Here is a 26,081-nt window from a genome sequence, read left to right on the forward strand (position 1 = left end):
CACATAGGGACATGGGGGTGCGGTGACATGGGGATGTATGGAGATGGGGATATGGGGACAGATGGGCCCGGGGAGGCGGTGATGTGGGGACGCGGGGATACGGTGATATGGGGACGTGGGGATGTAGGGATTGACGTGGGGACGCACGGTCGCGGGGAGACGTGGATGTAGGGGAACAGGGACACAGGGACATGAGGACACGGTGATATGGGGCCATGGGGACACATGGACATGGGGACACGCGGTCATGGGGGCATGTGGATGTGGGGGAATAGGGACACGTGGAAATGGGGATGCAGTGACGTGGGGACATAGGGACACAGGGACGTGGGGGCACCAGGGACACGTGGACGTGGAGACATGAGGATGCACGGATGTGGGGACGCATTGGCGTGGGGACATAGGGACATGGGGACATGGAGACGTGGGGACAAAGGGGAACCCAGACATGGGGATGCAGTGACGTGGGAACATGGGGACACATAGACGTGGGGACACATGGCTATGGGGGCACAGAAATGGGGACATGGAGGCACAGGGACACACGGACGTGGGGACACATTGACATGGGGACATAGGGATATGTGGACATGGAGATGTGGGGACTCAGGGACGTGAGCATGCAGAGATATGGGGACACATGGACATGGGGACAGAGATATGAGGACACATGGACACGGAGACATGGGGACGTGGGGACATAGGGGTACACAGACATGGGGATGCAGTGACATGGGGACATATGGAGATGGGGATATGGGGACACATGGACATGGGGACACGGTGACGTGGGGACATGGGGACAGAGGGACATTGGGATGCAGTGATTGATATGGGGACACATGGACGTGGGGAGACACGGTCGTGGGGACACATGGATGTAGGGGAATAGGGACAGAAGGACATGGGGACACAGTGATGTGGGGACACAGGGACGGGGGGCACAGGGACAATGGGATGCGGTGATTGATATGGGGACACATGGATTTGGACGTGGGGACACACGGTCGTGGGGACACATGGATGTAGAGGAATAGGGACACAAGGACATGGGGACACAGTGATGTGGGGACACAGGGGCACAGGGACATGTGGACATGGAGACATGGGGACACACGGACGTGGGGACACACTGACATGGGGACATACGGACATGCGGACATGGAGATATGGGGACACGTGGACACGGCGATGCAGTGGTATGGGGACATGGGCCACATGGACACGGGGGCACAGGGACACGTGGACACAGAGACGCAGGGACACAGGGACATAGGGACACACAGGCATGGGGATACCGTGACACGGGGATATATGGAGACAGGGACACGGGGACACAGGGACACAGAGACATGGGTAGCCGGTGACACGGGCATGCGGTGACACCCACCAAGCCAAGCCAACAGCAGCGTCCCTGCCCTGTCCCCTCTCCCCCCCCCCCCCCCCGCCCCCCTGCCATTCTGGAACACGTCCCGGTGCCGTGGTGACAGCATCTCAGTGGCACAGTGGCGTGGGGACACGGCCATGTTGCGGCTGCTGGTGGCCAGCGCCCACATCCCCGGGGCCACCGGCTCCGGGCCCGGCGTGCACGTGTCCGCCCGCTTCAGAGGTACTCTGGGGACAGAGCGGGGGGGGGACACACCGCGGTGGCTGTCCCCGTGGGATGGAATGGCATTGGTCATAACTGTGTGACAAGATGGTGCAGCCATCCTGGTGCAGCGGGGTGGCATCCTCGTGTGACGGGATGGTGCCGGCCACGCCTGGGGACAGCGTTGGCCATCCCCACGTGTGGGGACAGTGCCAGCCATCCCCTGATGTCCCCACCCCGGTGTGCCACCACCCTCCCTCCTGTCCCCCCCAGGTGTCCCCAGGAGCACCCGGGTGGTGCCGGAGGAGCGCAACCCCACCTGGAACGAGGTGAGGTGACACCAGGGTGGCCCGCAGTGGCACGAGGACACTGGGGTCACCCCTCAGACCCCTTGTCACCTCCCCCGCAGACGCTGGCATGGCCACTGGGCTTGCGTCCCCTGCACCCCACAGCCAGCCTGACCCTGCGCCTCCGGCACTGGGGACAGCCGGCGCCACGGGGGTGAGTAGCACCCGTGGGTGGGCACCCCGGGAGAAACCACCCCCGGCATGGCCACCCTCACCATGTCCTCCTGTCCCCGCAGGGACCTGGGTGCCACCACGGTGTCACTGGACCGCTTGGTGGCCGACCCCGGGCTGCCGCTGGCCCTCAGCCATGTCCCGCTGCTGGACCCTCGGGGACAGCCCACGGGGGTGAGCACCCACCCGCGCGCCCACCCGGCAGCACCCCAGGGTGCCACCAGGCACAGGCTGGGGTGTCACCCGTCCCTTTGCAGTGCACCGTCACCCTCCGCTGCTCCTATGTCCCCCGTGGCACGGCTGGGGACACCACAGTCCCCTTGCAAGGATGGGTGCCACCGCGGGCGATGTCACCGGGGCCACCCCACCACCCCGACAAGCCCCCAGAGGGGAGCAAAGAGGATTTCCAGGTAGGGCATTCATGGGCACGGTGGCACCCAGGGGTGACATCCCATCCGACGTGTCACCGCCTGTCCCGTAGGTACGGGTGAGGGTCATCGAAGGCCACCAGCTCCAGGGCAATGACATCAAGCCGGTGGTGACGGTCCTCATCGGCCAGCACCGCTTCAGGACCAGGATCCGGGTGGGAAACAACCCCTACTACAATGAGGTGACACCGGGGAGGGGACACAGGGACCCGCCGGTGTCCTTTCACCCCGCCCTCACCTTGTTTTGCCCATTTCTAGGTGTTTTGCCAAAATTTCCACCGGACGCCCGCCCGGTTGGCAGCGGAGCCCATCCGCATCCAGGTCGGGGCGGGAATCGGTGGCGCCGGTGGGGACGGGGACAGCGGGGTGGCTGCTGATGCCGTGTCCCTCCCTTGTCACAGGTGCTGGACTCGCGGGCCACCCGCGCCAAAGCCGTCATCGGCGTCTTCCAGGTGAGGCCGGTGGCGCGGGGACGGGGCATCCCGCGGCGGTTCGGCCGCTCTCACCCCGGTTTTCCATCCCCGCAGCTGGACGTTGGCACCGTCTACCGCGCTCCGGGTAGGCGAGAGGGTTGGGGGTGACACGGAGGTGACAGCAGGGTGACAGCGGGGTGACGCCGGGGCGGGGACGGGGGGGTGGGGCTGTGTTTTGTCCCGCCGTGCCAGGACGCAGCTTGAGCTGGAAGTGGCTGAGCCTGCAGCATCCCCACCGCCCCGACGCCGGCTCCCGCGGGTACCTCCGCGTCAGCATGGCCGTCCTCCGCGCCGGCGAGCCGCCCGCGGTGAGCGTCCCCCCCTTTCCCTTCCCCACCATCCCCCCCAAAAAATTAGTCCCCGTTTTGGGGGGGTGTGTGTAGGGGGAGGTGTCCCCAATTTTTCCACAAACGCCCCCCAAGGAGCAGGAGGAGCCGGCGGGGGACGTGGACGTGGAGGCCAACCTGCTGCGGCCACCGCCGTGCGCCGCCACGCTCCAGCTGCGCGTCTACCGCGCTGAGGACTTGCCACAGGGTGGGTGGGTTGGTGGTTGGGGGGGGGGTTTGGGGTGACCCCCCCCACCCCACACCCCTTACCCACCTCTCCCCATCACCGGTGCAGAGCCGGCTCAGCAATGTCTCCCCACCGTCGGCGGCGGCAAGAGGGGCTTCGCGGCGGCGGCGGTGCGGGTCAGCTTTGCCGGCAGGACGGTGGGTGCCGGGGGGTCGGGGACATGGCGGGGGGGAGGTTTTGTTGGGGGGGGGGGGACACACGCCGTGATCATGGCGGGGGTGGGTGCTGACGGCTCTGCCCAACGCAGCTCTGCACCCGGGTGATGCCCCCCGACGCCAACCCGGCGTGGAACGAGGTCTTCTTCTTCCCCCTGAGGGTGAGGTGACCCCCCCCCCGCAAGCCCCACACGCGTCCTGCACCCCCTTCCCCAAAGCGGGGGCACCCCCAAAATGGGGGGGTAGGGGGGGAACCCCCCTTTTTTTCCCCTCTCCGCAGCTGCCCCCCATCTGCGAGGAGATCCAGTTGGCCATCCTCAGCGGGTAAGTGGGGGGACACCCACACCCCCCACACCCCCCGCCTTGATTTTGGGGGGGGCCACCCCAGTTTTGGAGGACTACCTCAATTTTGGGTGGCCACCCCACTTCTGAGGGACACTACCCCCCCCCCGATTTTGGGGGACCACCCTGGTTTCGGGGCATCTCCCCGGTTTTGGGGGAACACTCTAGTTTTGGAGGACCACCCCGATTTTGGGGGACCTCCCCGATTTTGGGTGGCCACCCCAGTTTTGGGGGACCCCCCCAATTTTGGGGGACCACCCCGGTTTTGGGGGACCACCCCGGTTTCGGGGGATCTCCCCGGTTTTGGGGGAACACTCTAGTTTTGGGGGAACACCCCGGTTTTAGGGGAGGTCCCCGATTTTTGGGGGACCACCCTGGTTTTGGGTGGCCACCCCACTTTTGGGGGAACACTCTGGTTTTGGGGGACCACCCCGATTTTGAGGGACCACCCCGGTTTTGGGCGGCCACCCCGGTTTTGGGGGACCCCCCCAATTTTGGGGGACCACTCTGGTTTGGGGGGACCACCCCGGTTTTGGGTGGCCTCCACAGTTTGGGGGGACCCCCCCGATTTTGGGGGACCTCCCCGGTTTTGGGGGAACACTCTAGTTTTGGAGGATCACCCCGATTTTGGGGGACCACCCCGGTTTTGGGGGACCACCCCAATTTTGGGGGACCACCCCGGTTTTGGGGGAACATTCTAGTTTTGGGGAACCACCCCTATTTTGGGGGGACCACCCTGGTTTTGGGGGGACCTCCCCAGTTTTGGGGGACCCCTCCCCGATTTTGGAGGACTACCTCAATTACCCCCCCCCCCCAGTTTTGGGGGACTCCCCCCCTCGATTTGGGGGGGGACCACCCTGGTTTCGGGGGATCTCCCCGGTTTGGGGGGAACACTCTAGTTTTGGGGGAACACCCCGATTTCAGGGGCCCACCCCGGTTTTTGGAGACCACCCCTATTTTGGGGGGACGGGGGGGCCCACTCCGGTTTTGGAAGACCCCCCCATTTTTGGGGAACCACCCCATTTTCGGGGGACACCCTCCCCCGCCCCCCCCAGGTTCCGCAGCAGCAGGGTCCTGGCCACCGCCACCCTCCACCTCTCCCAAATCTCCTCCGCCGGCGCCGAGCTTGAGGGTGAGCGGGGTTCACCCTTGGGTGGGGGGGGGTCCCCAGCACCCAGACCCCCACCCACCCCACCACACCCCCCCACTCCTCCCACCGAACCCCCTTTTTTTTTGCCCCTAGAGGGGACCCCCGGCTTCTTACCCTGCTTCGGACCCAGCTTCCTCCCCTTCTACGGCCCCCGGCCGGATTCTCCCAGGACACCCAGTAACGTGAGTGGGTGGCGGGGAGGGGAGGGGGGGGGACAGCACCCATTTTTTGGGAGGGACGGGACACACCACACACCCCACACCCCCCACCTTGTTCTTTTACAGGTGGCTTATCGGGGTCGGGTGCTGCTGGAGCTCAGCACCCACATGGGGAGCCCGGACGGACGCCAGCGAGACACCATCGCCCCCGAGGACGTCGCCCGGGTGCAGGTGGGGACACGGCGTGACGCCACCCCCAGGGTCTCTTTTTTTTTTTTTTTTAAGTGCCATTCGGGTATTTTTTGGGGGGGGGGGCCTTTGCACCTTTTTTTTTTTTTTGCCCCAGCGCCACTTGCCCCGTCACCGCTTCGGGTTGTGCGGCCTCTTTTATTCGGCCACCATGGTGCCAGCCGGCCCCGAGCTCCTGCGCTTCGAGCTCAGCCTCGGCAATTACGGGGACGCGGGCGATGTCACCTGCAAGCCAGCCGCCTCCGTCACCCCGCACGGGTGTCCCCTCTTCGACGGTGAGCGGGTTGTTGGGGCCGGGGGGGGGGGGGGACACGGACACACGCAAAAGTGGTACCCACTGGTGTCCCATGGGATGCTCGGTGCCCTCCGGATGCAGGCAACCGCTATCACTACCTGCCGTGGTACGGTGACAAGCCGGTGGCGGCCGTCACCTCGTCCTGGGAGGACGCCAGTCACCGCTGGGATGCCCTCAACCTCCTGCGTGCCCTGTGCCGGCGGTTGGTGAGCACCCATGGGTGACGGCGGGGTGGGATGTGACCCCCCCCCTCTCCCGCCTCCCCGGTCCAAGGCACCGGTTTGGGATGGTTCTTCGCAGGAGAAGAACGTGGCGGAGCTGCGGGACGCCCGTGGGGACGCCGTAGGGGACATCGGCAGGAGGCTGCTGCGCCAGCTGGCCCAGGACTGCGGGTGAGCTCGGGGGGGGGGTGTGTCCCCCCCAGGGTGGGGGGTCCCGAAGCCCTGGGTCGTGGGGTGCTGGGGGGGACCCCTGGGCTTGCCAAGCGGCGGTTGGCGGGGTGGGGGAATGAGGAATTTTAGAGGACAATGGGACATTTGGGGTGAAAATGGGACGGTTGTGGGGGGGGAATTGGGGATTCGGGGGGAGAAAACGGGGGCGTCAGGGGGGGAAACGGGGTAAGGGAAGGGGAAATGGGGTATTTGGGGGGGAAACGGGGCATTTGGGGGGGGGAATGAGGAATTTTAGAGGACAATGGGACATTTGGGGTGGAAATGGGACGGTTGGGGGTGGGAATGGGGGATTGGGGGGAGAAAACGGGGGCGTTGGGGGGGAAACAGGGTAAGGGAAGGGGAAATGAGGTATTTTGGGGGGGAAACGGGGCATTTGCGGGGGGGGAATGAGGAATTTTAGAGGACAATGGGACATTTGGGGTGAAAATGGGACGACTTGGGGGGGGAATGGGGGATTGGGGGGAGAAAACAGGGGCGTTGGGGGGAGGAAACGGGGGTAAGGGAAGGGGAAATGGGGTATTTGGGGGGGAAACGGGGCATTTGGGGGGGGGAATGAGGAATTTTAGAGGACAATGGGACATTTGGGGTGAAAATGGGACGATTGTGGGGGGTGGAATGGGGGATTGGGGGGAGAAAACGGGGGCGTTGGGGGGGGGGGACGGGGTAATGGAAGGGGAAATGGGGTATTTGGGGGGGAAACGGGGCATTTTGGGGGGAAACGGGAAAATTGAGGGGGGTAAAGGGGTATTAAGGGACAGAAATGGGGCATTTGGGGGGGAAATGGGGGTACTGGGGGGGGGGAATTGGGGCAACCGGGGAGAGGGAAACAGGGAAATTGGGGGGGAAAATGGGATATTTGGGGAGGGGGAATGGGATATTTGGGGGGAAATGGGGCATTTGGGGAGAAAATGGGACAAATGAGGGGAAAAAGAGGAATTTCGGAGGACAATGGGACATTTGGGGTGAAAATGGGACAGTTGGGGGGGGGAATAGGGCGTTTGGGGGGGGAATGGGACGATTTGGGGGGAAAATGGGCAATTGGGGGGAAACGGGGTACTTGGGGGCAGCAACGGGGCATTTTGGAGGAAAAAGGGGCCAATTGCGGGGGGGAAATCAGGGCAAGTGGGGGGAGGAAAAGAGGGAATTGGGGGGGGGGAATGGGATATTTGGGGGATATTTGGGGGGGGGAATGGGATGTTTGGGGGCAAATGGGGCACTCGGAAATGGGACAATTGGGGGGGAAATGAGACGGGGGGGAAATGAGGAATTTTAGAGGACAATGGGACATTTGGGGGGAAAAATGGGACGATTGGGGGGGGGGGATGGGGCATTTGGGTGTGGAATGCAGCAACTGGGGGCAAAATGGGGCATTTTGGGGGGCAACAGGGCATTTTTTGAGGGGAAAAGGGTATTTTTGGAGGGGGGTGGGGAGAAACGGGGCATTTTCGGGGGGGGGGGGGCCTGTTTGCAGGCGGGCTCTGCCCCGGCTGGAGGCGCAGCCCACCCCCACGCCGCTGGACGCCCACCTCCGGGCCTCCCGGCTTCACCTCCTGCGGCACGTGGCGACGGCGGCGGCGGTGCCACCGAGAGGTGGCTGGGACACCTTGCTGCCGGTGGCCCAGGGCTGGCTGGGACGTGTGGCCGCCCTGGCTGTGGAGGTGGGGGCCGGGGCTGGGGGAAGGTGGGCCATCGCTGTGGTGAGTTGTGGCCGGTCTCAGCCCGCCGCTCTCTCTCTGCCGTGCCCCGCAGCCGCAGGCCGGCGTGCCCGACGTAGTGCTGTGGCTACTGCGGGGGGAACGGCGGGTGGCCTGCGCCCGTGTCCCCGCGCCCGACCTCATGTTCTCCCGGGGCGGCCCCGGCGCCTGCGGCAGGCTCTGCGGCCGGCTCCAGACCCTCTTCCTGCTGGTAGGCATCCCACCTCCCTTCCCCGTCACCTCTGTGTCCCCTCCGTGCTCCCCGTGTCCCATCCACGTCCCCTCCGTCTCCTGTACCCCATCCATGAACCCTTCACATCCCCTCCGTGTCCCCTCTCTGTCCCCTCTCTGTCCCTTCTATACCTCCTCCATGGCTGCTCTGTGTCCTCTCCACGTCCCCTCCGTCCCCTCTGTGTCCTGTCCATGTCTGCTCCGTGTCCCCCCATGTCCCCCCTGTATCCCCGCCACATCTCCTCCGTGTCCCCTCTGTGTCCCTCCTGGATCTTCTGCATGTCTGCTCCATGTCCCCCTCCACGTCCCCTCCATGTCCCCTCCGTGTCCCCTCCATGTCCCTTCTAGATCTTCTCCATGTCCCTGCCATGTCCCCTCCACATCCCCCATGTGTCCCCCTCACATCCCCTCCATGTCCCCTCTGTGTCCCCTCCACGTCTCCTCCGTGTCCCCTGTGTCCCCTCTATGTCCCCTCCATGTCCCCTCCACATCTCCTCCATGTCCCCTCTATGTCCCTCCTAGACCTTCTCCATGTCTGCTCCATGTCCCCCTCCATGTCCCCTCCACGTCCCCTCCATGTCCCCTCCATGTCCCCCATGTGTCCCCCTCACATCCCCTCCATGTCCCCTCCATGTCCACTCCACATCCTTTCCATGTCCCCTGTGTCCCCTCTATGTCCCTCCTAGACCTTCTCCATGTCTGCTCCATGTCCCCTCCACGTCCCCTCCGCGTCCCCTCCACATCCCCCATGTGTCCCCCTCACATCCCCTCCATGTCCCCTTTGTGTCCCCTCCTCGTCTCTTCCATGTCCCGTGTCCCCTCTATGTCCCTCCTAGACCTTCTCCTTGTCTGCTCCATGTCCCCTCCATGTCCCCTCCATGTCCCCCATGTGTCCCCCTCACATCCCCTCCATGTCCCCTCCATGTCCACTCCACATCCTTTCCATGTCCCCTGTGTCCCCTCTATGTCCCTCCTAGACCTTCTCCTTGTCTGCTCCATGTCCCCTCCATGTCCCCTCCACGTCCCCCCCACGTTCCCCATGTGTCCCACTCACATCCCCTCCATGTCCCCTCCATGTCCACTCCACATCCTTTCCATGTCCCCTGTATCCCCTCTATGTCCCTCCTAGACCTTCTCCATGTCTCTTCCATGTCCCCTCCATGTCCCCTCCACGTCCCCTCCGCGTCCCCTCCACATCCCCCATGTGTCCCCCTCACATCCCCTCCATGTCCCCTCCATGTCCACTCCACATCCCTTCCATGTCCCCTGTGTCCCCTCTATGTCCCTCCTAGACCTTCTCCTTGTCTGCTCCATGTCCCCTCCATGTCCCCTCCACGTCCCCCCCACGTCCCCCATGTGTCCCCCCATGTCCCCTTTGTATCCCCTCCACATCCCTTCCATGTCCCCTGTGTCCCCTCTATGTCCCTCCTAGACCTTCTCCATGTCTGTTCCACGTCCCCTCCATGTCCCCTCCACGTCCCCCCCACGTCCCCCATGTGTCCCCCCATGTCCCCTTTGTATCCCCTCCACATCCCTTCCATGTCCCCTGTGTCCCCTCTATGTCCCTCCTAGACCTTCTCCATGTCTGTTCCACGTCCCCTCCATGTTCCCTCCATGTCCCCCATGTGTCCCCCTCACATCCCCTCCATGTCCCCTTTGTATCCCCTCCACATCCCTTCCATGTCCCCTGTGTCCCCTCTATGTCCCTCCTAGACCTTCTCCTTGTCTGCTCCATGTCCTCCTCCATGTCCCCTCCACGTCCCCCATGTGTCCCCCTCACATCCCCTCCATGTCCCCTCCATGTCCATTCCACATCCTTTCCATGTCCCCTGTGTCCCCTCTATGTCCCTCCTAGACCTTCTCCTTGTCTGCTCCATGTCCCCTCCATGTCCCCTCCACGTCCCCGCCACGACCCCCATGTGTCCCCCCATGTCCCCTTTGTATCCCCTCCACATCCCTTCCATGTCCCCTGTGTCCCCTCTATGTCCCTCCCAGACCTCCTCCCTGTCTGCTCCATGTCCCCCCCTCCATGTCCCCTCCCGTGTCCCCCCGCTGCCCCCACCCACGCCGCGGGGCGCAGGGCTCCGGGGACATCCGTGCCCAGCTCCGCCTGCGGCTGTGGCTGGGACGAGTGGCCGACAGCGGGGACCTGCCACGGCACCTCGAGGGCACCCTGCGCGTCTACGCCGAGACGGTGAGCCCTGGGGGGGACGGGGGGACCCCAGGGTGCCCTCCCGGCCCCTCCCAACCCCACGTGTCGTGTGTGTGTGTGTCCCCTCCCCAGTATGAAAACCAGACCAAGCTACTGGGCAAGTGGGGTCCCCGGGGGCTGCTGGGGTGCCCCGGTTTCTCCGACAGCTCCGGCAAAGCGGGGGTCCCCCGCCACCGCATCCGGCCCCCCAAGGGCTGGCGCTGGGACGGAGCCTGGACCGTGGAGCCCCAGCGGCGGTGAGTCCCCTGGGGTGGGTGACACCCGCCCCGCCACCTCGGGGGGGGGGGACACACCACCTCGGGGAGGGTGACGCCAGCCTTGTCACCTTGTCCCCGAGGCTGCTGCTGGACGCGGAGACCAACGTGGGCGAGGTGCTGGAAGAGGTGTATGAGAACGAGAGCCGGCGGCTCGGCGGGGAGTGGGGACCCGCCGCCGTGGCCACCACCGATGCCGTAAGTGGGTGACAGCGTGGGGGACACCGGGAGGGGGGTGGGGGGGTGGCGTGTGACACAAGCACGTCAGGGCTCAGCTCTCGCCCGGTTCTGCAGAGCGGCGCGGCGGTGCCACCCAAGGAGGAGGTGGCATGTCCCCAAGGTTGGCACGTCACCGACGGCTGGCGGGTGGACGCGACGGGGGCCGTGGATGAGGCTGGTGAGTGGGCGTCCCCACCGGGCACCCCGGGGTGGGTGACGGCGGTGACGAGGACGCCTGGGTGCCGCAGGTTGGGAGTACGGGGTGAGCGCGGCCCCCGGCAGCCCCCCGCTGTCATGGCACGCTGCCGAGAAGACGTACCACACGCACCGGCGCCGGCGCTGGCTGCGCACCCGCCGCAGGGACCCCGGCGCCCAGGGACGGGAGCAGGACGTGGCCACCTTCCTCCGGCTGGATGGGGCGGTGGGGACAGGGACGGGGCGGTGGGGAGAGGGGTGGCAGGGCTGGGGTGACAAGACAGGGGTGGCAGGGACAGGGGTGGCAGGGCTGGGGTGACAAGACGGGGGTGGCAGAGATGGGGTGACAAGACGGGGGTGGCAGTGGCAGGGATGGGGTGGCGGGGATGGGGGTGACGGGGATGGGGGTGGCAGGGATTGGGGTGACGGGAACAGGGTGGATGGGACAGTGGTGGCAGGGATGGGGTGCCAGGGATAGGGGTGACAAGATGGGGATGGCAGGGGTGGACTGGCAGGAATCGGGGTGACAGGGCTGGGGGTGACAGGCCTGGGGTGACAAGGATGGGGTGGCAGGAATAGGGTGGATGCGACAGTGGTGGCAGGAACGGGTGTGACAAGATAAGGGTGGCAGGGCTGGGGTGACAAGACGGGGGTGGCAGTGGCAGGGATGGGGTGGCAGGGATTGGGGTGGCAGGAACAGGGTGGATGGGACAGTGGTGGCAGGGATGGGGTGACAAGATGGGGGTGGCAGTGGCAGGAATGGGGTGGCAGGGATTGGGGTGACAGGGGTGAGGGTGGCACAGAGATGAGGGTGACAAGATGGGGGTGGCAGGGATGGGGGTGGCAGTGGCGGCGATGGGGGTGGCAGGGCTGGGGTGACAAGACGGCGGTGGCAGTGGCAGGGATGGGGTGGCGGGGATGGGGGTGACAGGGGTGGGGGTGGCAGGGCTGGGGTGACAAGATGGGGGTGGCAGGGATGGGGGTGGCAGGGGTGGGTGTGACAGGGATTGGGGTGGCAGGAGCAGGGTGGATGGGACAGTGGTGGCAGGGCTGGGGTGACAAGCTGGGGGTGGCAGGGATGGGGGTGGCAGTGGCAGGGCTGGGGGTGGCAGGGCTGGGGTGACAAGCTGGGGGTGGCAGGGATGGGGGTGGCAGTGGCAGGGCTGGGGGTGGCAGGGCTGGGGTGACAAGCTGGGGGTGGCAGGGACAGGTCCCGGCCCAGCTGTGCACCGGAGTGAGCAGCCCTGCCCATGCCCTTGTGCCATTTCCCGCCGCGCTGTCCCCTGCCATGCCGTCCCCTGCCATGCCGTCCCCCGCCATGCTGTCCCCCGCCATGCTGTCCCCCGTGTCCCCACAGCACAGCCCCGTGGCGGCGACGGGGGCCGAGGGCTGGGAGTACGGGTCCCTCTGGGGGTCCCGCTTCCACCTCCAGCCCCGGGTGGGTGACGTGTGCCGGCGGCGCTGCTGGCACCGCAGCATGGTCCCCGCGCAGCCCCCGCCCGTGGCACCCCTCTTCCTCCTGGAGGGAATCCCGGTAGGAGAGCAGTGGGGGGAGCTGGGGGGCACCGGGGCGGGGGGGGCTGGGGGTGAGCGGGGGGATGGAGGGAGGGCGGTATGGAGGGGTGGAAGGAGGGAGGGAGGGAAGGACGGAGGGATGGAGGGACGGAAGGACAGAGGGAGGGAGGGAGGGATGGATGGAGGGATGGAGGGATGGAGGGATGGATGGAGGGATGGAGGGATGGAGAAAGGGATGGAGGAAGGGATGGATGCATGGAGGAATGGAGGGACGGAAGGACAGAGGGATGGAGGGAGGGAGGGAGGGAGGGACGGACGGAAGGACAGAGAGATGGAGGGAGGGAAGGGATGGATGGATGGATGGATGGAGGAAGGGGTGGAGGGAGGGTGGGAGGGAGGGATGGATGGATGGATGGATGGAAGAAGGGATGGAGGAATGGAGGGATGGAAGGACAGAGAGATGGAGGGAGGGAGGGAAGGGATGGAAGGATGGAGGAAGGGATGGGGGAATGGAGGGATGGAAGGACGGAGGGAGGGAGGGAGGGATGGGGGAAGGGAGGGAGAGAGGGATGGAGGGTTACAGGGATGGATGGATGGATGGATGGATAGAGAGATGGAGAGAGGGAGGGAAGGGATGGATGGATGGATGGATGGATGGATGGATGGATGGATGAAGGGATGGAGGAATGGAGGGACAGAAGGACAGAGAGATGGATGGATGGATGGGTGGGTGGGTGGATGGATGGATGGATGGATGGATGGATGGAGGGAGGGAGGGAGGGAGGGAGGGATGGAGGGGCGGATGGATGGATGGATGGATGGATGGATGGATGGATGGATGGATGGATGGAGTGATGGAGGAACAGAGGGATGGAGGGATGGAAGAACGGAGGGATAGAAGGACAGAGAGATGAATGGAGGGAGGGAGGGAGGGAGGGAGAGATGGAGGGAAGGAGGGAAGGGATGGACAGAGGGTGGGGAGAGAGGGATGGAGGGATGGAGGACAAGAGGGATGCAGGGATGAATGAAGGGAGGGAGGGATGCAGGGACAGGGATGAAGGGACAGAGACATCCAAGGATGCCGGGACAGAGGGATGGTGGGATGGATGGAGAGGGGGAGAGAGGGCTGGAGAGATGGATGGACGGATGGATGGATGGATGGATGGATGGATGGATGGATGGATGGACGGACGATTGGGGAATGGATGAGGGATGGATGGATGAGAGATGGGGTCCGGATGGATGGATGGATGAGGGATGGGGGGATGGATGGAGTGATGCTGAGGCAGCACATGGGACAGCGGGATGCAGGGCCGGGGGACAGCAGGGACAAGGGGACACGGCCCCCCCCGCCACCTCCCATCCCGCCGCAGGGCGCGGAGGACCCGGCCAAGGAGGACGAGCCGGCTGCGGCAGAACGGCAGGCGCGGGGCTTGTGCCGGGCCCCCCCGCAGCAGCCCATGCCCCTCATCCTCTGCACCTTCCAGCGTGAGCCCTGGGGGACGCGACGGGGAGCCGGGGGGGGAGGACACACGACGGATGGACCAGGACATGCCGGGGGGGGGTGCCCGGGCCCCCCTGCCAACCCCTGCCTCTCCCGCAGGACCCAACTTCTTCCAGCTCCGCTGCTACATCTTCCAGGCGCTGGAGCTGGCACCCCGCGGCACCAAGGCCACCGCAGGTGGGACACCCCCCCACCCCCTGGCCCCCTACCCCCGTGGGCACCCCGGGGTGCTGACGGTGTCGCTGTCGCCCAGACCCCGTCGCCCACGTCTCCTTCGTGCACGTCAGCCAGAGCACCCGGGTGCTGCCCGGCACCCTGGACCCGCTCTGGGACCAGACCCTGCTTTTTCACCGGGTGCTGCTCTACGGGGACCCCCGGGGGGTCCGGGATGAGCCCCCCATCGTGGCGGTGGAGATCTTCGACCAGGACAGAAGGGTACGGCACCCAAGGGCGGGGGGCACCCACGGGTGGGGGGAGCCCCCACGTCCGAGCAATGCCCTTGCAGGGGGCCGGTGCTTTCCTGGGGAGGACTGTGTGCACCCCACATGTTTGGCTGGACGTGAGGCGCCGGCAGCCCCCCAGGCTTCGGCGTTACCCACTGGGAGGGCCGGGGGGGCCGGCCGGGGAGCTGCTGGCTGCCTTCGAGCTGCTGCACGTCGCCGAGGTGAGGGGCTGGCAGGGGAGGGCGGCGTGGGGGGCACCCAGGGGACGGGGTCCCATTGTCATCGTCGTCATCCCCCACCCCGGCAGGATGGGGCCCCGGCGCAGGTCAGCACCCCGCCATGGAGGGAGGGGGTCTTCAGCGTCCCCCCGGGTATCCGGCCACTCCTGCGGCTGGTGGCACTGGAGGTGAGACCCGGGTGGGGACACGGCGGGGGGCGGGGGGGGACACACAGGTGGGACCAGGGCCGGGGATGAAGGAAGGGATGGGATGGGATGGGGAGAAGGACAGGGGGAGGGATGGGGACAAGGACGTGGATTGGAACAGGGGTGAAGACAGGCTGGACAAGGTCTGGGATGGGGAATGGGTTGGGATCAGGATGGGGACAGGGATGGGAAAGGGACGGGGACAGGGGTGGGGACGAAATCCGGGATGGAGATTGGGAGGGGAACAGGCTGGGGACAGGGACAGGGGTGGAGGTGCTGGGGGTGGGATGGGGACAAGGACGAAGACAGGCTGGGGATGGGGACAGGGACGGAGATGGAGATGGGAGAGGAGCAAGGACAAGGACGGGGATGAAGGTGGGGACAGGATGGGGACGGAGATGGGGACGAGACAAGGATGGGGACGGGCACCTTCAGCATCCCACCGGGGATCCAGCCCACTCGAGGTGACCCCTGGGCACCCCGGGGACGTGCCGGGGGGGGTGTGTGGGGTGCGTGACAGCTGCTGGGTGCCCCCCCAGGTGCTGGCGTGGGGGCTGCGGGGGCTGCGGGGCGGCGTGCGGGCGCCCAGCCTGGAGGTGCAGTGCGGGGGCCGGACCCTGCGGACCCCCCCCATCACCGACCTCCCCGCCAACCCCAATTTCCCCATCAACGCCTTCCTGCTGACGCTGGTGAGGATGATGGGGGGGGGGAGGGGGGGGGGAAGCACCCCACCCATGGGCGCTGCCGCTGGCACCCCGGGGTGACGGCGCGGCTCGGCCCCCAGCACCTGCCGGCGGAGGAGGAGTACGTGCCCCCCATCCGACTGCGGGTGCTGGACACGCGGGGTTTCGGGTACCGGCCGGTGGTGGGGCAGGCCTGCGTGCGGGACCTGGGGCAGTACTGCTGCCAGCCCCACGGCGAGGGGCAGCCCCACGGCTCCGGAACCACCCCATCTGGCTCTGGTACAGCCCTGGTTACCCCCTGCCCCATCTCTGATACCCCCTGCCCCATCCCTGCCCCATTCCTGGTACCCCCTGCCCCACCTCTGATACCCCCTGCCCCATCTCTGATACCCCCTGCCCCATCCCTGCCCCATTCCTGGTACCCCCTGCCCCATCTCTGATACCCCCTGCCCCATCCCTGCCCCACCTCTGATACCCCCTGCCCCATCTCTGATACCCCCTGCCCCACCTCTGATACCCCCTGCCCCATCCCTGCCCCATCCCTGGTACCCCCCTGCCCCATCTCTGATACCCCCTGCCCCATCCCTGGTACCCCCTACCCCATCCCTGCCCCATTCCTGGTACCCCCTGCCCCATCTCTGATACCCCCTACCCCATCCCTGCCCCATTCCTGGTACCCCCTGCCCCATCCCTGCCCCATACTTGGTACCACCTGCCCAACCCTGGTACCCTCTGCCCCATCCCTGGTACCCCCCTGCCCCATCTCTGATACCCCCTGCCCCATTCCTGCCCCATCTCTGATACCCCCTGCCCCATCCCTGCCCCACCTCTGATACCCCCTGCCCCATCTCTGATACCCCCTGCCCCATCCCTGCCCCATCTCTGATACCCCCTGCCCCATCTCTGATACCCCCTGCCCCATCCCTGCCCCATCCCTGGTACCCCCTGCCCCATCTCTGATACCCCCTGCCCCATCCCTGCCCCATCCCTGGTACCCCCTGCCCCATCTCTGATACCCCCTGCCCCATTCCTGCCCCATCCCTGGTTACCCCCTGCCCCACCTCTGATACCCCCTGCCCCATCCCTGGTACCCCCTGTCCCATCTCTGATACCCCCTGCCCCATCCCTGCCCCACCTCTGATACCCCCTGCCCCATTCCTACCCCATCCCTGGTACCCCCCTGCCCCATCTCTGATACCCCCTGCCCCACTCCTGCCCCATCCCTGGTACCCCCTGCCCCACCTCTCTCTCCTACAGGCAGGACGCCATCCCTGCCCCATGCTGCCCACCTCCGGGGGGGTTTCTTTGCCCCTCTCCTCCCCACAGCCGCTCCCTGGGGCAGGATAGCTCAGGTGAGGCTCCGGCATCCCCAGCACCCAGCACCCGACCTTGGCCCCACCGCACGCCGGGGTCCCCAGCCCCGTGCCTCAGTTTCCCCGAGTCATCCCCTTTGCTCCCTGCAGATGCTGCCCAGGATCACCGCAGAGAAGGAGACTGCGGACAAGGTGGGCACGGGAATGGGGCCACCGGGGCCACTCACGCCACCTGTCCCCACTTCATCCCGCTCCCCACCAGGCTGCGGAGGAGGAAGATGAGGATGAGGTCGACTGGTGGAGCAAATACTATGCGGCCATGGGGGACAAGGCACAGAGCCGGCGGAGGAACGACAGGGACGAACTGAAGGTGAGCCACATCCTGGGACCCGGGGCAGGGGACAAGGATGGGAACGGGGACAGGGATGGATGGGAACAAGGATGAAGCAGGGGATTGGGCCCAGGGATGGCTGGGGACAAGGATGGGGATGGGGACAAGGATGGGGATGGGGACAAGGATGGATGGGAACAGGGACAGGGATGGTTGGGAACAAGGATGAAGCAGGGGATTGGGACCAGGGATGGTAGGGAAAAGGATGGGGATGGGGACGAGGATGGGGATGGGGACAAGGATGGATGGGAACAGGGACAGGGATGGATGGGAACAAGGATGAAGCAGGGGATTGGGCCCAGGGATGGTTGGGGACAAGGATGGGAACAGGGACAGGGATGGATGGGAACAAGGATGAGGCAGGGGATTGGGCCCAGGGATGGCTGGGGACAAGGATGGGGAGGGGGACAAGGATGGGGATGGGGACAAGGATGGATGGGAACAGGGACAGGGATGCATGGGAACAAGGATGAAGCAGGGGATTGGGCCCAGGGATGGCTGGGGACAAGGATGGGAACAGGGACAGGGATGGACGGGAATAGGGACAGGGATGGATGGGAACAAGGATGAAGCAGGGGATTGGGACCAGGAATGGTTGGGGACAAGGATGGGGACGGGGACAGGGATGGATGGGAACAGGGACAGGGATGGATGGGAACAAGGATGAAGCAGGGGATTGGGCCCAGGGATGGCTGGGGACAAGGATGGGGACGGGGACAGGGATGGATGGGAACAGGGACAGGGATGGATGGGAACAAGGATGAAGCAGGGGATTGGGCCCAGGGATGGCTGGGGACAAGGATGGGGACGGGGACAGGGATGGATGGGAACAGGGACAGGGATGGATGGGAACAAGGATGAGGCAGGGGATTGGGCTCAGGGATGGTTGGGGACGAGGAGACGGATGGGGAGAGGGATGAAGACGGGGTAGGGATGAGGTCAGGGATGGGACAGGGCTGGAAATGGGATGGGGACTGGGACAGGACGGAGATGGCAATGGGATGGGGACAAGCTCAGGGCTGGAGATTGGGAGGGGAACTGGGCTGGGGACAGGAAGAGCGATGAAGAAGGGGATGGGCTGGGGACAAGGCCGAAGAAGGGGACAGGGATGGGGAAGAAGCACCCGGATGGGGACAGGGACGAGGGCAGGAACCGCTCCCCAGATCTACAGCTGCGAGCTGGAGGCGGCGCCCGAATTCGAGGGGCTGCAGGATTTCTGCCAGACCTTCCCCCTCCACCAACCGGGGGGGGGTCCCCCCGTGGCGGGGGAGGACCCCCTGCCCGTGGGCGAGTTCAAGGTGGGTGAGAGCCCCCCGGGAGAGCCCGGAGCCGGGGGACGAGGAGCACCCCGGGGTGCAACGACCCGACGGCTCTCGCAGGGGCTTTTCTGTATCTACCCCCTGCCCGAAGACCCCGGGGTGCCCCCGCCACCGCGTCGCTTCCAGCAGCTGCCCCCCAGCCAGCCCCAAAAGTGCCTGGTGCGGGTCTACGTCGTCCGGGCCTTCGACTTGCCCCCCCGCGACAGGAACGGGCTGGTAAGGTCACCCATAGGTGCTGGGCAGGGGTCCCCTGTCCTTCCCCCCCCCACCACCCTGACGGTCCCCTCCCTGCTGCCAGTGTGACCCCTATGTCCACGTCTCGCTGGGGACGAAGACGCTGGGCCAGCGGGACCAGTACGTGCCCAACACCCTGGAGCCCGTTTTTGGCAGGTATGGCCAGGGTGGGTGGCCCGGTGGCACTGTCACCCCTGGGTGGCACTAGGCTGGGGCGGCGGGGGGCGTCTGGCACTGAGACGAGGTGCCCAGGGGGGCTGGTGGGGCCCCGTTCCCCATGTCAGCATGGCCCCGTGCCACCAGGTCCCTATGCCACCAGGTCACCGTGCCACTGCATCCCCGTGCCACCAGGTCCCCTTTTCCTCACAACAGCAGGTCCCTGTGCCACCAGATGTCCCATTCCCAACATTTGCAGGTCCCCATCCCACTACATCCCCATTGCCCATGCCACCAGGTCCCCCCTTTCCCACAACAGCAGGTCCCTGTGCCACCAGATGCCCCATTCCCCGTGTCAAAGGGTCCTCATGCCACCAGATGTCCCATTCCCCATGCCAAAGGGTCCCTGTACCACCAGATGCCCCAATCCCTGTGCCACCAGATGCCCCATTCCCCATGCTGGAGGGTCCCCATGCCACCAGATGTCCCATTCCCCATGCCGAAGGGTCCCATGCCGAAGGGTCCCCATGCCACCAGATGTCCCATTCCCCATGCTGGAGGGTCCCTGTACCACCAGATGCCCCAATCCCTGTGCCACCAGATGTCCCATTCCCCATGCCGAAGGGTCCCCGTGCCACCAGATGCCCCGTTCCCCATGCTGGAGGGTCCTCATGCCACCAGATGTCCCATTCCCCATGCCAAAGGGTCCCCATGCCACCAGATGTCCCATTCCCCATGCCAAAGGGTCCCCGTGCCACCAGATGCCCTGTTCCCCATGCTGGAGGGTCCCCATGTCACCAGATGGCCCAATCCTTGTGCCACCAGATGCCCCGTTCCCCATGCCGAAGGGTCCCCGTGCCACCAGATGCCCCCATCCCTGTGCCACCAGATGTCCCATTCCCCGTCTCAAAGGGTCCCCATGCCACCAGATGTCCCATTCCCCATGCTGGAGGGCCCCCGTACCACCAGATGCCCCGTTCCCCATGCCGAAGGGTCCCCATGCCACCAGATGTCCCATTCCCCATGCCAAAGGGTCCCTGTGCCACCAGATGACATGTTCCCCATGCTGGAGGGTCCCCATGCCACCAGATGCCCCGTTCCCCATGCCGAAGGGTCCTTGTGCCACCAGATGTCCCATTCCCCATGCCGGAGGGTCCCCATGCCACCAGATGTCCCATTCCCCATGCTGGAGGGTCCCCATGCCACCAGATGCCCCGTTCCCCATGCCAAAGGGTCCCCATGCCGAAGGGTCCCCATGCCACCAGATGTCCCATTCCCCATGCCAAAGGGTCCCTGTGCCACCAGATGACATGTTCCCCATGCTGGAGGGTCCCCATGCCACCAGATGCCCCATTCCCCATACTGGAGGGTCCCTGTGCCACCAAGTCCCTGTGCCACCAAGTCCCCATGCCTATGGGTCCCCTCTCCCCATGCCAGGGGGTGCCAGCCCCCACGTTGGCACGTCCCCGGGCCTGATGGCACCCCCGCTGCCAGGCTGTTCGAGGTGACGGGCACCATCCCGCTGGAGAAGGACCTGCGGGTCTCGCTGCTGGACTACGACCTGCTGCCACCCGACCAGGAGATCGGCACCACCACCATCGACCTGGAGAACCGCCTGCTCTCCCGCTTCCGCGCCCACTGCGGGCTGCCCACCCGCTACCGCACGTGGGTGCCCCCGGGGGCTGGGGGGCACTGGGCGGGGGGGCGGGGGGCACGATCCTGAGCCCAGGAGTGGGCACGGGGGTGGGCACTGGGTGATGGGGAGGGGACACGAGGTGGGGACGGGGCGATGGGGAGGGAGAGGGCACAGGGATGGGCGCAGGGTGACGGGGTGGGTACGTGGGGGTGGGCACAAGGGGATGGGGAGGGAGGGGCCGGGGCCAGGGATGGCACAAGGAGGTGGGGACAGGGTGGGCACAGGGGAATGGGGACAGGATGGGGACAGGAATGGGCACAGGGCGATGGGGAGGAAGAGGGCACAAGGGCGGGCGGAGGGGAACGGGGGTGGCGCAGGGCGATGGGCACAAGGTGGGGACAAGGAGGTGGGGAGAGGGCACAGGGGTGGCATGAGGAGATTGGGGACAGGGATGGGGACAAGCAGGTGGGCACGGGGTGGGCACGGGGCCATGGGGTGGCACCGGGACGGTCACAAGGAGATGGGGACAGGGATGGGGACAAGCAGGTGGGGATGGGGTGGGCACGGGGCCATGGGGTGGCACCGGGACGGTCACAGGGTGGTAGACGAGGGTGGGCACAGGGACGGGGACACGGGGCTGGGGTGGGCACAGGGGTGGACGTAAAGAGATGGTTATGGGGGGGGGGCACAGCAAGGGGCACAGGGAGAGGGGGGGGTGACAGCCAGGGAGGGGACAGCCAGGAGGGTGAGGCCGCGACCCCCCCAAGCCCACCCGCTGTCCCCGCAGCGCCGGCCCTGGGTGTTGGCGGGACCAGTTGCCCCCCAGCCGGGCGCTGGAGCATTTCGCCCGCGACCGGGGGCTGCCGGCACCCGAGTTCAGCGCCGAGGGCACCGCCGTCACCTTCGGGGACAACACCTTCCTCCTCAGCCACTTCGGTGGGTGGGGGTCTGGGGTGGGTGTGGGGGGACACGGTTCCTGGCCCGTGAGTGTGATGGCTCGGCCTTACAGAGAGCGGCCCCCCCACGTACCGGCACCCCGGGCCCCCCCGTGAGCGCTTGGCCCTGCACGTGCTCCACGCCTGTCACCTCGTCCCCGAGCACCTGGAGACCCGCACCCTCTACAACAGCACCCAGCCCGGGCTGGAGCAGGTGGGGACGGGGACAAGGAGGGGACACGGAGAGCCTGGGGTGACCGGGCTGTGGCCAGGGAGGGACTCCAGGGTGATGGGGACCTTGGGGTGTAAGATGATGCCAGGGGGACAACAGGGATATTGGGGTGACAGGGACCGCGGGGGTGGGTGGTGGTGACGCCGGGGTATAAGATGATGCCAGGGGGACAATGGGGACCTTGGGGTGACAGGGACCGTGGGGGTGGGTGGTGGGGAACCTCAGGGTGATGGGGACCTTGGGGTGTAAGAGGGTCCCAGGGGGACAACAGGGACCTCGGGGTCATAGGGACCTGGAGGTGGGTGGTGGTGACCCCAGGGTATAAGAGGATGCCAGGGGGACAATGGGGACCTTGGGGTGACAGGGGCTCTGGGGGTGGGTTGTATGGACACCAGGGTATAAGATGATGCCAGGGGGACAACGGGGACATTGGGGTGACAGAGCCTGGAGGTGGGTGGTGGGGACCCCAGGGACCTGGGGGTGACAGGGACCTGGAGGTGGGTGGTGGTGACCCCAGGGTATAAGATGATGCCAGGGGGACAACGGGGACATTGGGGTGACAGACGCTGGAGGTGGGTGGTGGGGAACCTCAGGGTGATGGGGACCTTGGGGTGTAAGAGGGTCCCAGGGGGACAACGGGGACCTCGGGGTGACAGGGACTGTGGGGGTGGGTGGTGGTGACCCCAGGGTATAAGAGGATGCCAGGGGGACAACGGTGACATTGGGGTGACAGAGCCTGGAGGTGGGTGGTGGGGACCCCAGGGACCTTGGGGTGACAGGGACCTGGAGGTGGGTGGTGGTGACCCCAGGGTATAAGAGGATGCCAGGGGGACAATGGGGACCTTGGGGTGACAGGGGCTCTGGGGGTGGGTTGTAGGGACACCAGGGTATAAGAGGATGCCAGGGGGACAACAGGGACATTGGGGTGACAGAGCCTGGAGGTGGGTGGTGGGGTCCCCGGGGTGTAAGAGGATGCCAGGGGACAACGGGGACATTGAGGTGATGGACCCTGGAGATGGATGATGGAGACTTTGGGGTATAAGGGGATGCCAGGGGGACCTTGGGGTGACAGGAATCCCAGGGGTGGGTGACAGGGACCCCAGGGGTCGGGGACAGGGGACAGGGGCTCAACAGGGACCCCGGGGTGACGGGGACAGTGAGATGGTGAGGACACAGCCAGGGAGGGACCCTGGGGCACGAAGGGGTGCTGGGGCTTGCTTTGGGGACACCGGGGTGACAGGGAAGCATGCTGGGGGGGGTGATGGGGACCCTCGGGCAGGGGGGGACACCAAGAGGATGACGGGGACCCCAGGGCAGGGGGGGGACCCCGGGGTGACAAGGACCCTGGGGAAGGGACGGATAGCAGAGACCCCGCAGCGACGGGGACCCCAGGACAGGGGGGGACACTGAGGGGGGGGGGGGGATGATGGGGACATCCTGGGATGGGGTGGGGTGGGGGGGACGTGGGTCCCAGCTTCTCCCCGCCCCCCCCCCCACCCCGTGCCGCGCAGGGCAAGGTGCAGATGTGGGTGGACATCTTCCCCGCCAGCCTGGGGCCCCCCGGCCCCCCCGTCAACATCACCCCCCGCCAGCCCCAGAGGTGAGAGCCCGGCCGGAGCCCAGGGGGTTGGGACAGGGACATCCTGGGGGAGAAGGTGACACGGTCCTTGTCTCCCCACCCCCCCCCCCGGCAAGGTACGAGCTGCGCTGCGTGGTCTGGAACACGCGGGACGTGGACCCGGGGGACACCAACCTGCTGGGGCAGCAGATGAGCGACATCTACGTCACCGGGTGAGGCCACCACCATGTCCCCATATCCGTCCCCCCCCCGCCAGGGGAGGTGATGGCAGGGCCGGGGACAAGGGTGACGGCAGCGTCCCCTCCCTCCGGTGGCACGGCAGGTGGCTGGACGGGCTGGAGGAGCAGCGGCAGAGGACGGACGTACATTACCGCTCGCTGCAGGGGGACGGGGCCTTCAACTGGCGCTTCGTCTTCTCCTTCGAGTACCTGGCGGCCGAGCAGCTCTGCGTCCTGCCCCGGAAGGCGAGGGGCACCCCGGGGTGTGGGGGGGTGGGACACGGCGGAGGAACGAGCATGACACCCCCCTGTCCCCCTCCCCGCCCCGGCAGGAGCATTTCTGGAGCCTGGATGAGACGGTGCTGAAGGTGCCCCCCAAGCTCATCCTCCAAGTGTGGGACAACGACAAGTTTTCGGCCGATGATTTTCTGGGTGAGACCCCCGTTTCCCTGCCCCGTGTCCCCCCCCCCCAGCGGGGGGGGGGGGGACGACACACACGACACACCCCCACAGGTGACAGGGACCACCCAAAAGCAACGGTGAGCCCCCATGGCTTGACTTTTTCCCCCCCCAGGTGTCCTGGAGCTGGAGCTCACCAAGCTGCCGCAGCCAGCCCAGCGCCCCCAGGCCTGCACCCCGACGCCGCAGGGGACCCCCCGAAAGCCCTGGCCATGGCGGGGGGCGCAGGTCCCCTCCCGCCTCTCCCTTTTCCGGCAGAGATGGGTGAGGGGGTGGTGGCCCTGCACGGTGCAGGAGGGGGACAAGCGGCGGCTCTCGGTAAGTCGGGGGGGGGGGTAGAGGGATGGTGGGGGACGGCGATGACGGGGTGGGGGGGGACATGTCCTGCACCCCATTGCCCCCCTCTTGGTAAGTCGGGGCGTAGGGGGATGGTGGGGGACGGCGATGACGGGGTGGGGGGGGACATGTCCTGCACCCCATTGCCCCCTTCTTGGTAAGTCGGGGCATAGGGGGATGGTGGGGGACGGCGATGACGGGGTGGGGGGGGACATGTCCTGTACCCCATCACCCCCCTCCCGGTAAGTCGGGGCATAGGGGGACGGTGGGGGACGGCAATGACAGGGTGGGGGGGGACATGTCCTGTACCCCATCACCCCCCTCCCAGTAAGTCAGGGGGTAGCGGGGTGGTGGGGGATGGCGATGACAGGGTCGGGGGACAGGCCCTGCACCCCATCACCCCCCTCCCTGTAAGTCAGGGCATAGGGGGACGGTGGGGGACGGCGGGGGACGGCGATGACAGGGTGGGGGGGGGACATGTCCTGTACCCCATCACCCCCCTCCCAGTAAGTCAGGGGGTAGCGGGGTGGTGGGGGATGGCGATGACAGGGTCGGGGGACAGGCCCTGCACCCCATCACCCCCCTCCCGGTAAATCGGGGGGTAGGGGGAGGGTGGGGGACGGCGATGACAGGGTGGGGGGGACATGTCCTGCACCCCATTGCCCCCCTCTTGGTAAGTCAGGGGGTAGGGGGATGGTGGGGGACAGCAATGAGGGGGTGGGGGGACAGGCCCTGCACCCCATCGCCCCCTCTCCCGGTAAATCGGGGGGGTAGGGGGAGGGTGGGGGGACAGGTCCTGCACCCCATCGCCCCCCTCCCAGGGTAAACTGGAGCTGAGCCTGGAGCTGCTGACGGCAAAGGAGGCGGAAGAGCGGCCGGCAGGGAAAGGCCGGGGGGATCCCAACACGTACCCGACGCTCCCGGCGCCTGTGTGAGTCCCTGGGGAAGAGCGGCTCGTCCCCCCCCCCGGCCTCGGGGAAGCTGGAGTGGGGGGACAACGGGACACAGCGGGTGACTGAGCTGGGTGTCACCCGCAGGCGGCCGGAATGGTCCTTCCTGTGGCTGCAGGCGCCGCTGCGCGTCCTGCGCCACGGCCTATGGCGGCACCACCGCTGCCGCCTCAGCCTGGGGCTGGCCCTGCTGCTGCTCCTCGCCCTGCTCTTCACCTTCGTCTACGCCGCCCCGGTGAGCGCGGGGGGGCACGGCTGAGCCCCGATTTTCCCCCACCACCGGCTGCGAATCCCCCCCCCCCCCCACCCATCAAAAGCTCCCCCTCTCTCCTCGCAGGGTTATTTGGCCATGAAGCTGGTGAACCCGCTCGAGGGCTTGCGCCGTGCCAGGGGCGAGCATCCCGCCGGCAGCGGGGGCCAGCCCTGAGGTGCCAACCCCAGGGATGCCACCCATCCGCCTCGCCTCCGTAATAAAGCCACGCGCCCGTGACAGCCAAAGCATCGTCCTCGACTGCCCGGGCTGGCAGGGGACTGACGAAGAAGCCGCTGGGTTTCGGGGAGCCCCGCA

The 26,081-nt window shown here is 66.4% G+C and overlaps 1 protein-coding gene across 1 annotated transcript; it reads left to right on the top strand.

Annotated features, from left to right (window-relative positions):
* Window positions 1-1,524: 1,524 nt before the first annotated feature.
* Window positions 1,525-25,940, top strand: FER1L5 (fer-1 like family member 5). The gene is made up of 51 exons (XM_063358911.1): window positions 1,525-1,609; window positions 1,862-1,917; window positions 1,998-2,089; window positions 2,172-2,280; window positions 2,364-2,516; window positions 2,588-2,716; window positions 2,793-2,855; window positions 2,936-3,092; window positions 3,200-3,315; window positions 3,430-3,541; window positions 3,629-3,717; window positions 3,828-3,896; window positions 4,016-4,059; window positions 5,133-5,209; window positions 5,321-5,409; window positions 5,512-5,616; window positions 5,732-5,909; window positions 6,011-6,135; window positions 6,230-6,321; window positions 7,853-8,039; window positions 8,131-8,319; window positions 10,387-10,500; window positions 10,591-10,754; window positions 10,856-10,970; window positions 11,067-11,169; window positions 11,240-11,412; window positions 12,544-12,720; window positions 14,075-14,189; window positions 14,305-14,382; window positions 14,459-14,640; window positions 14,711-14,869; window positions 14,956-15,054; window positions 15,612-15,761; window positions 15,857-16,034; window positions 17,013-17,107; window positions 17,219-17,260; window positions 17,331-17,438; window positions 18,623-18,757; window positions 18,839-18,994; window positions 19,077-19,168; window positions 20,663-20,833; window positions 21,592-21,740; window positions 21,814-21,953; window positions 23,483-23,571; window positions 23,667-23,762; window positions 23,873-24,014; window positions 24,101-24,200; window positions 24,343-24,545; window positions 25,385-25,494; window positions 25,601-25,748; window positions 25,851-25,940. Exons 1-51 carry the CDS (start codon window positions 1,525-1,527, stop codon window positions 25,938-25,940), a joined length of 6,189 nt encoding a protein of 2,062 aa, XP_063214981.1.
* Window positions 25,941-26,081: the final 141 nt, after the last annotated feature.

This window comes from Chroicocephalus ridibundus, chromosome 23, assembly GCF_963924245.1.
Source record: "Chroicocephalus ridibundus chromosome 23, bChrRid1.1, whole genome shotgun sequence".
Classification (NCBI taxonomy): domain Eukaryota; kingdom Metazoa; phylum Chordata; class Aves; order Charadriiformes; family Laridae; genus Chroicocephalus; species Chroicocephalus ridibundus.

Bases quoted from the DNA above. Each gene is read 5' to 3' on its own strand.
- FER1L5 (XM_063358911.1), top strand. From the start codon at position 1,525: ATGTTGCGGCTGCTGGTGGCCAGCGCCCACATCCCCGGGGCCACCGGC. The intron at 14,641-14,710 runs GTACGGCACCCA...ATGCCCTTGCAG, and splicing joins TCTTCGACCAGGACAGAAGG to GGGGCCGGTGCTTTCCTGGG. The intron at 17,439-18,622 runs GTGAGCCACATC...ACCGCTCCCCAG, and splicing joins ACGACAGGGACGAACTGAAG to ATCTACAGCTGCGAGCTGGA.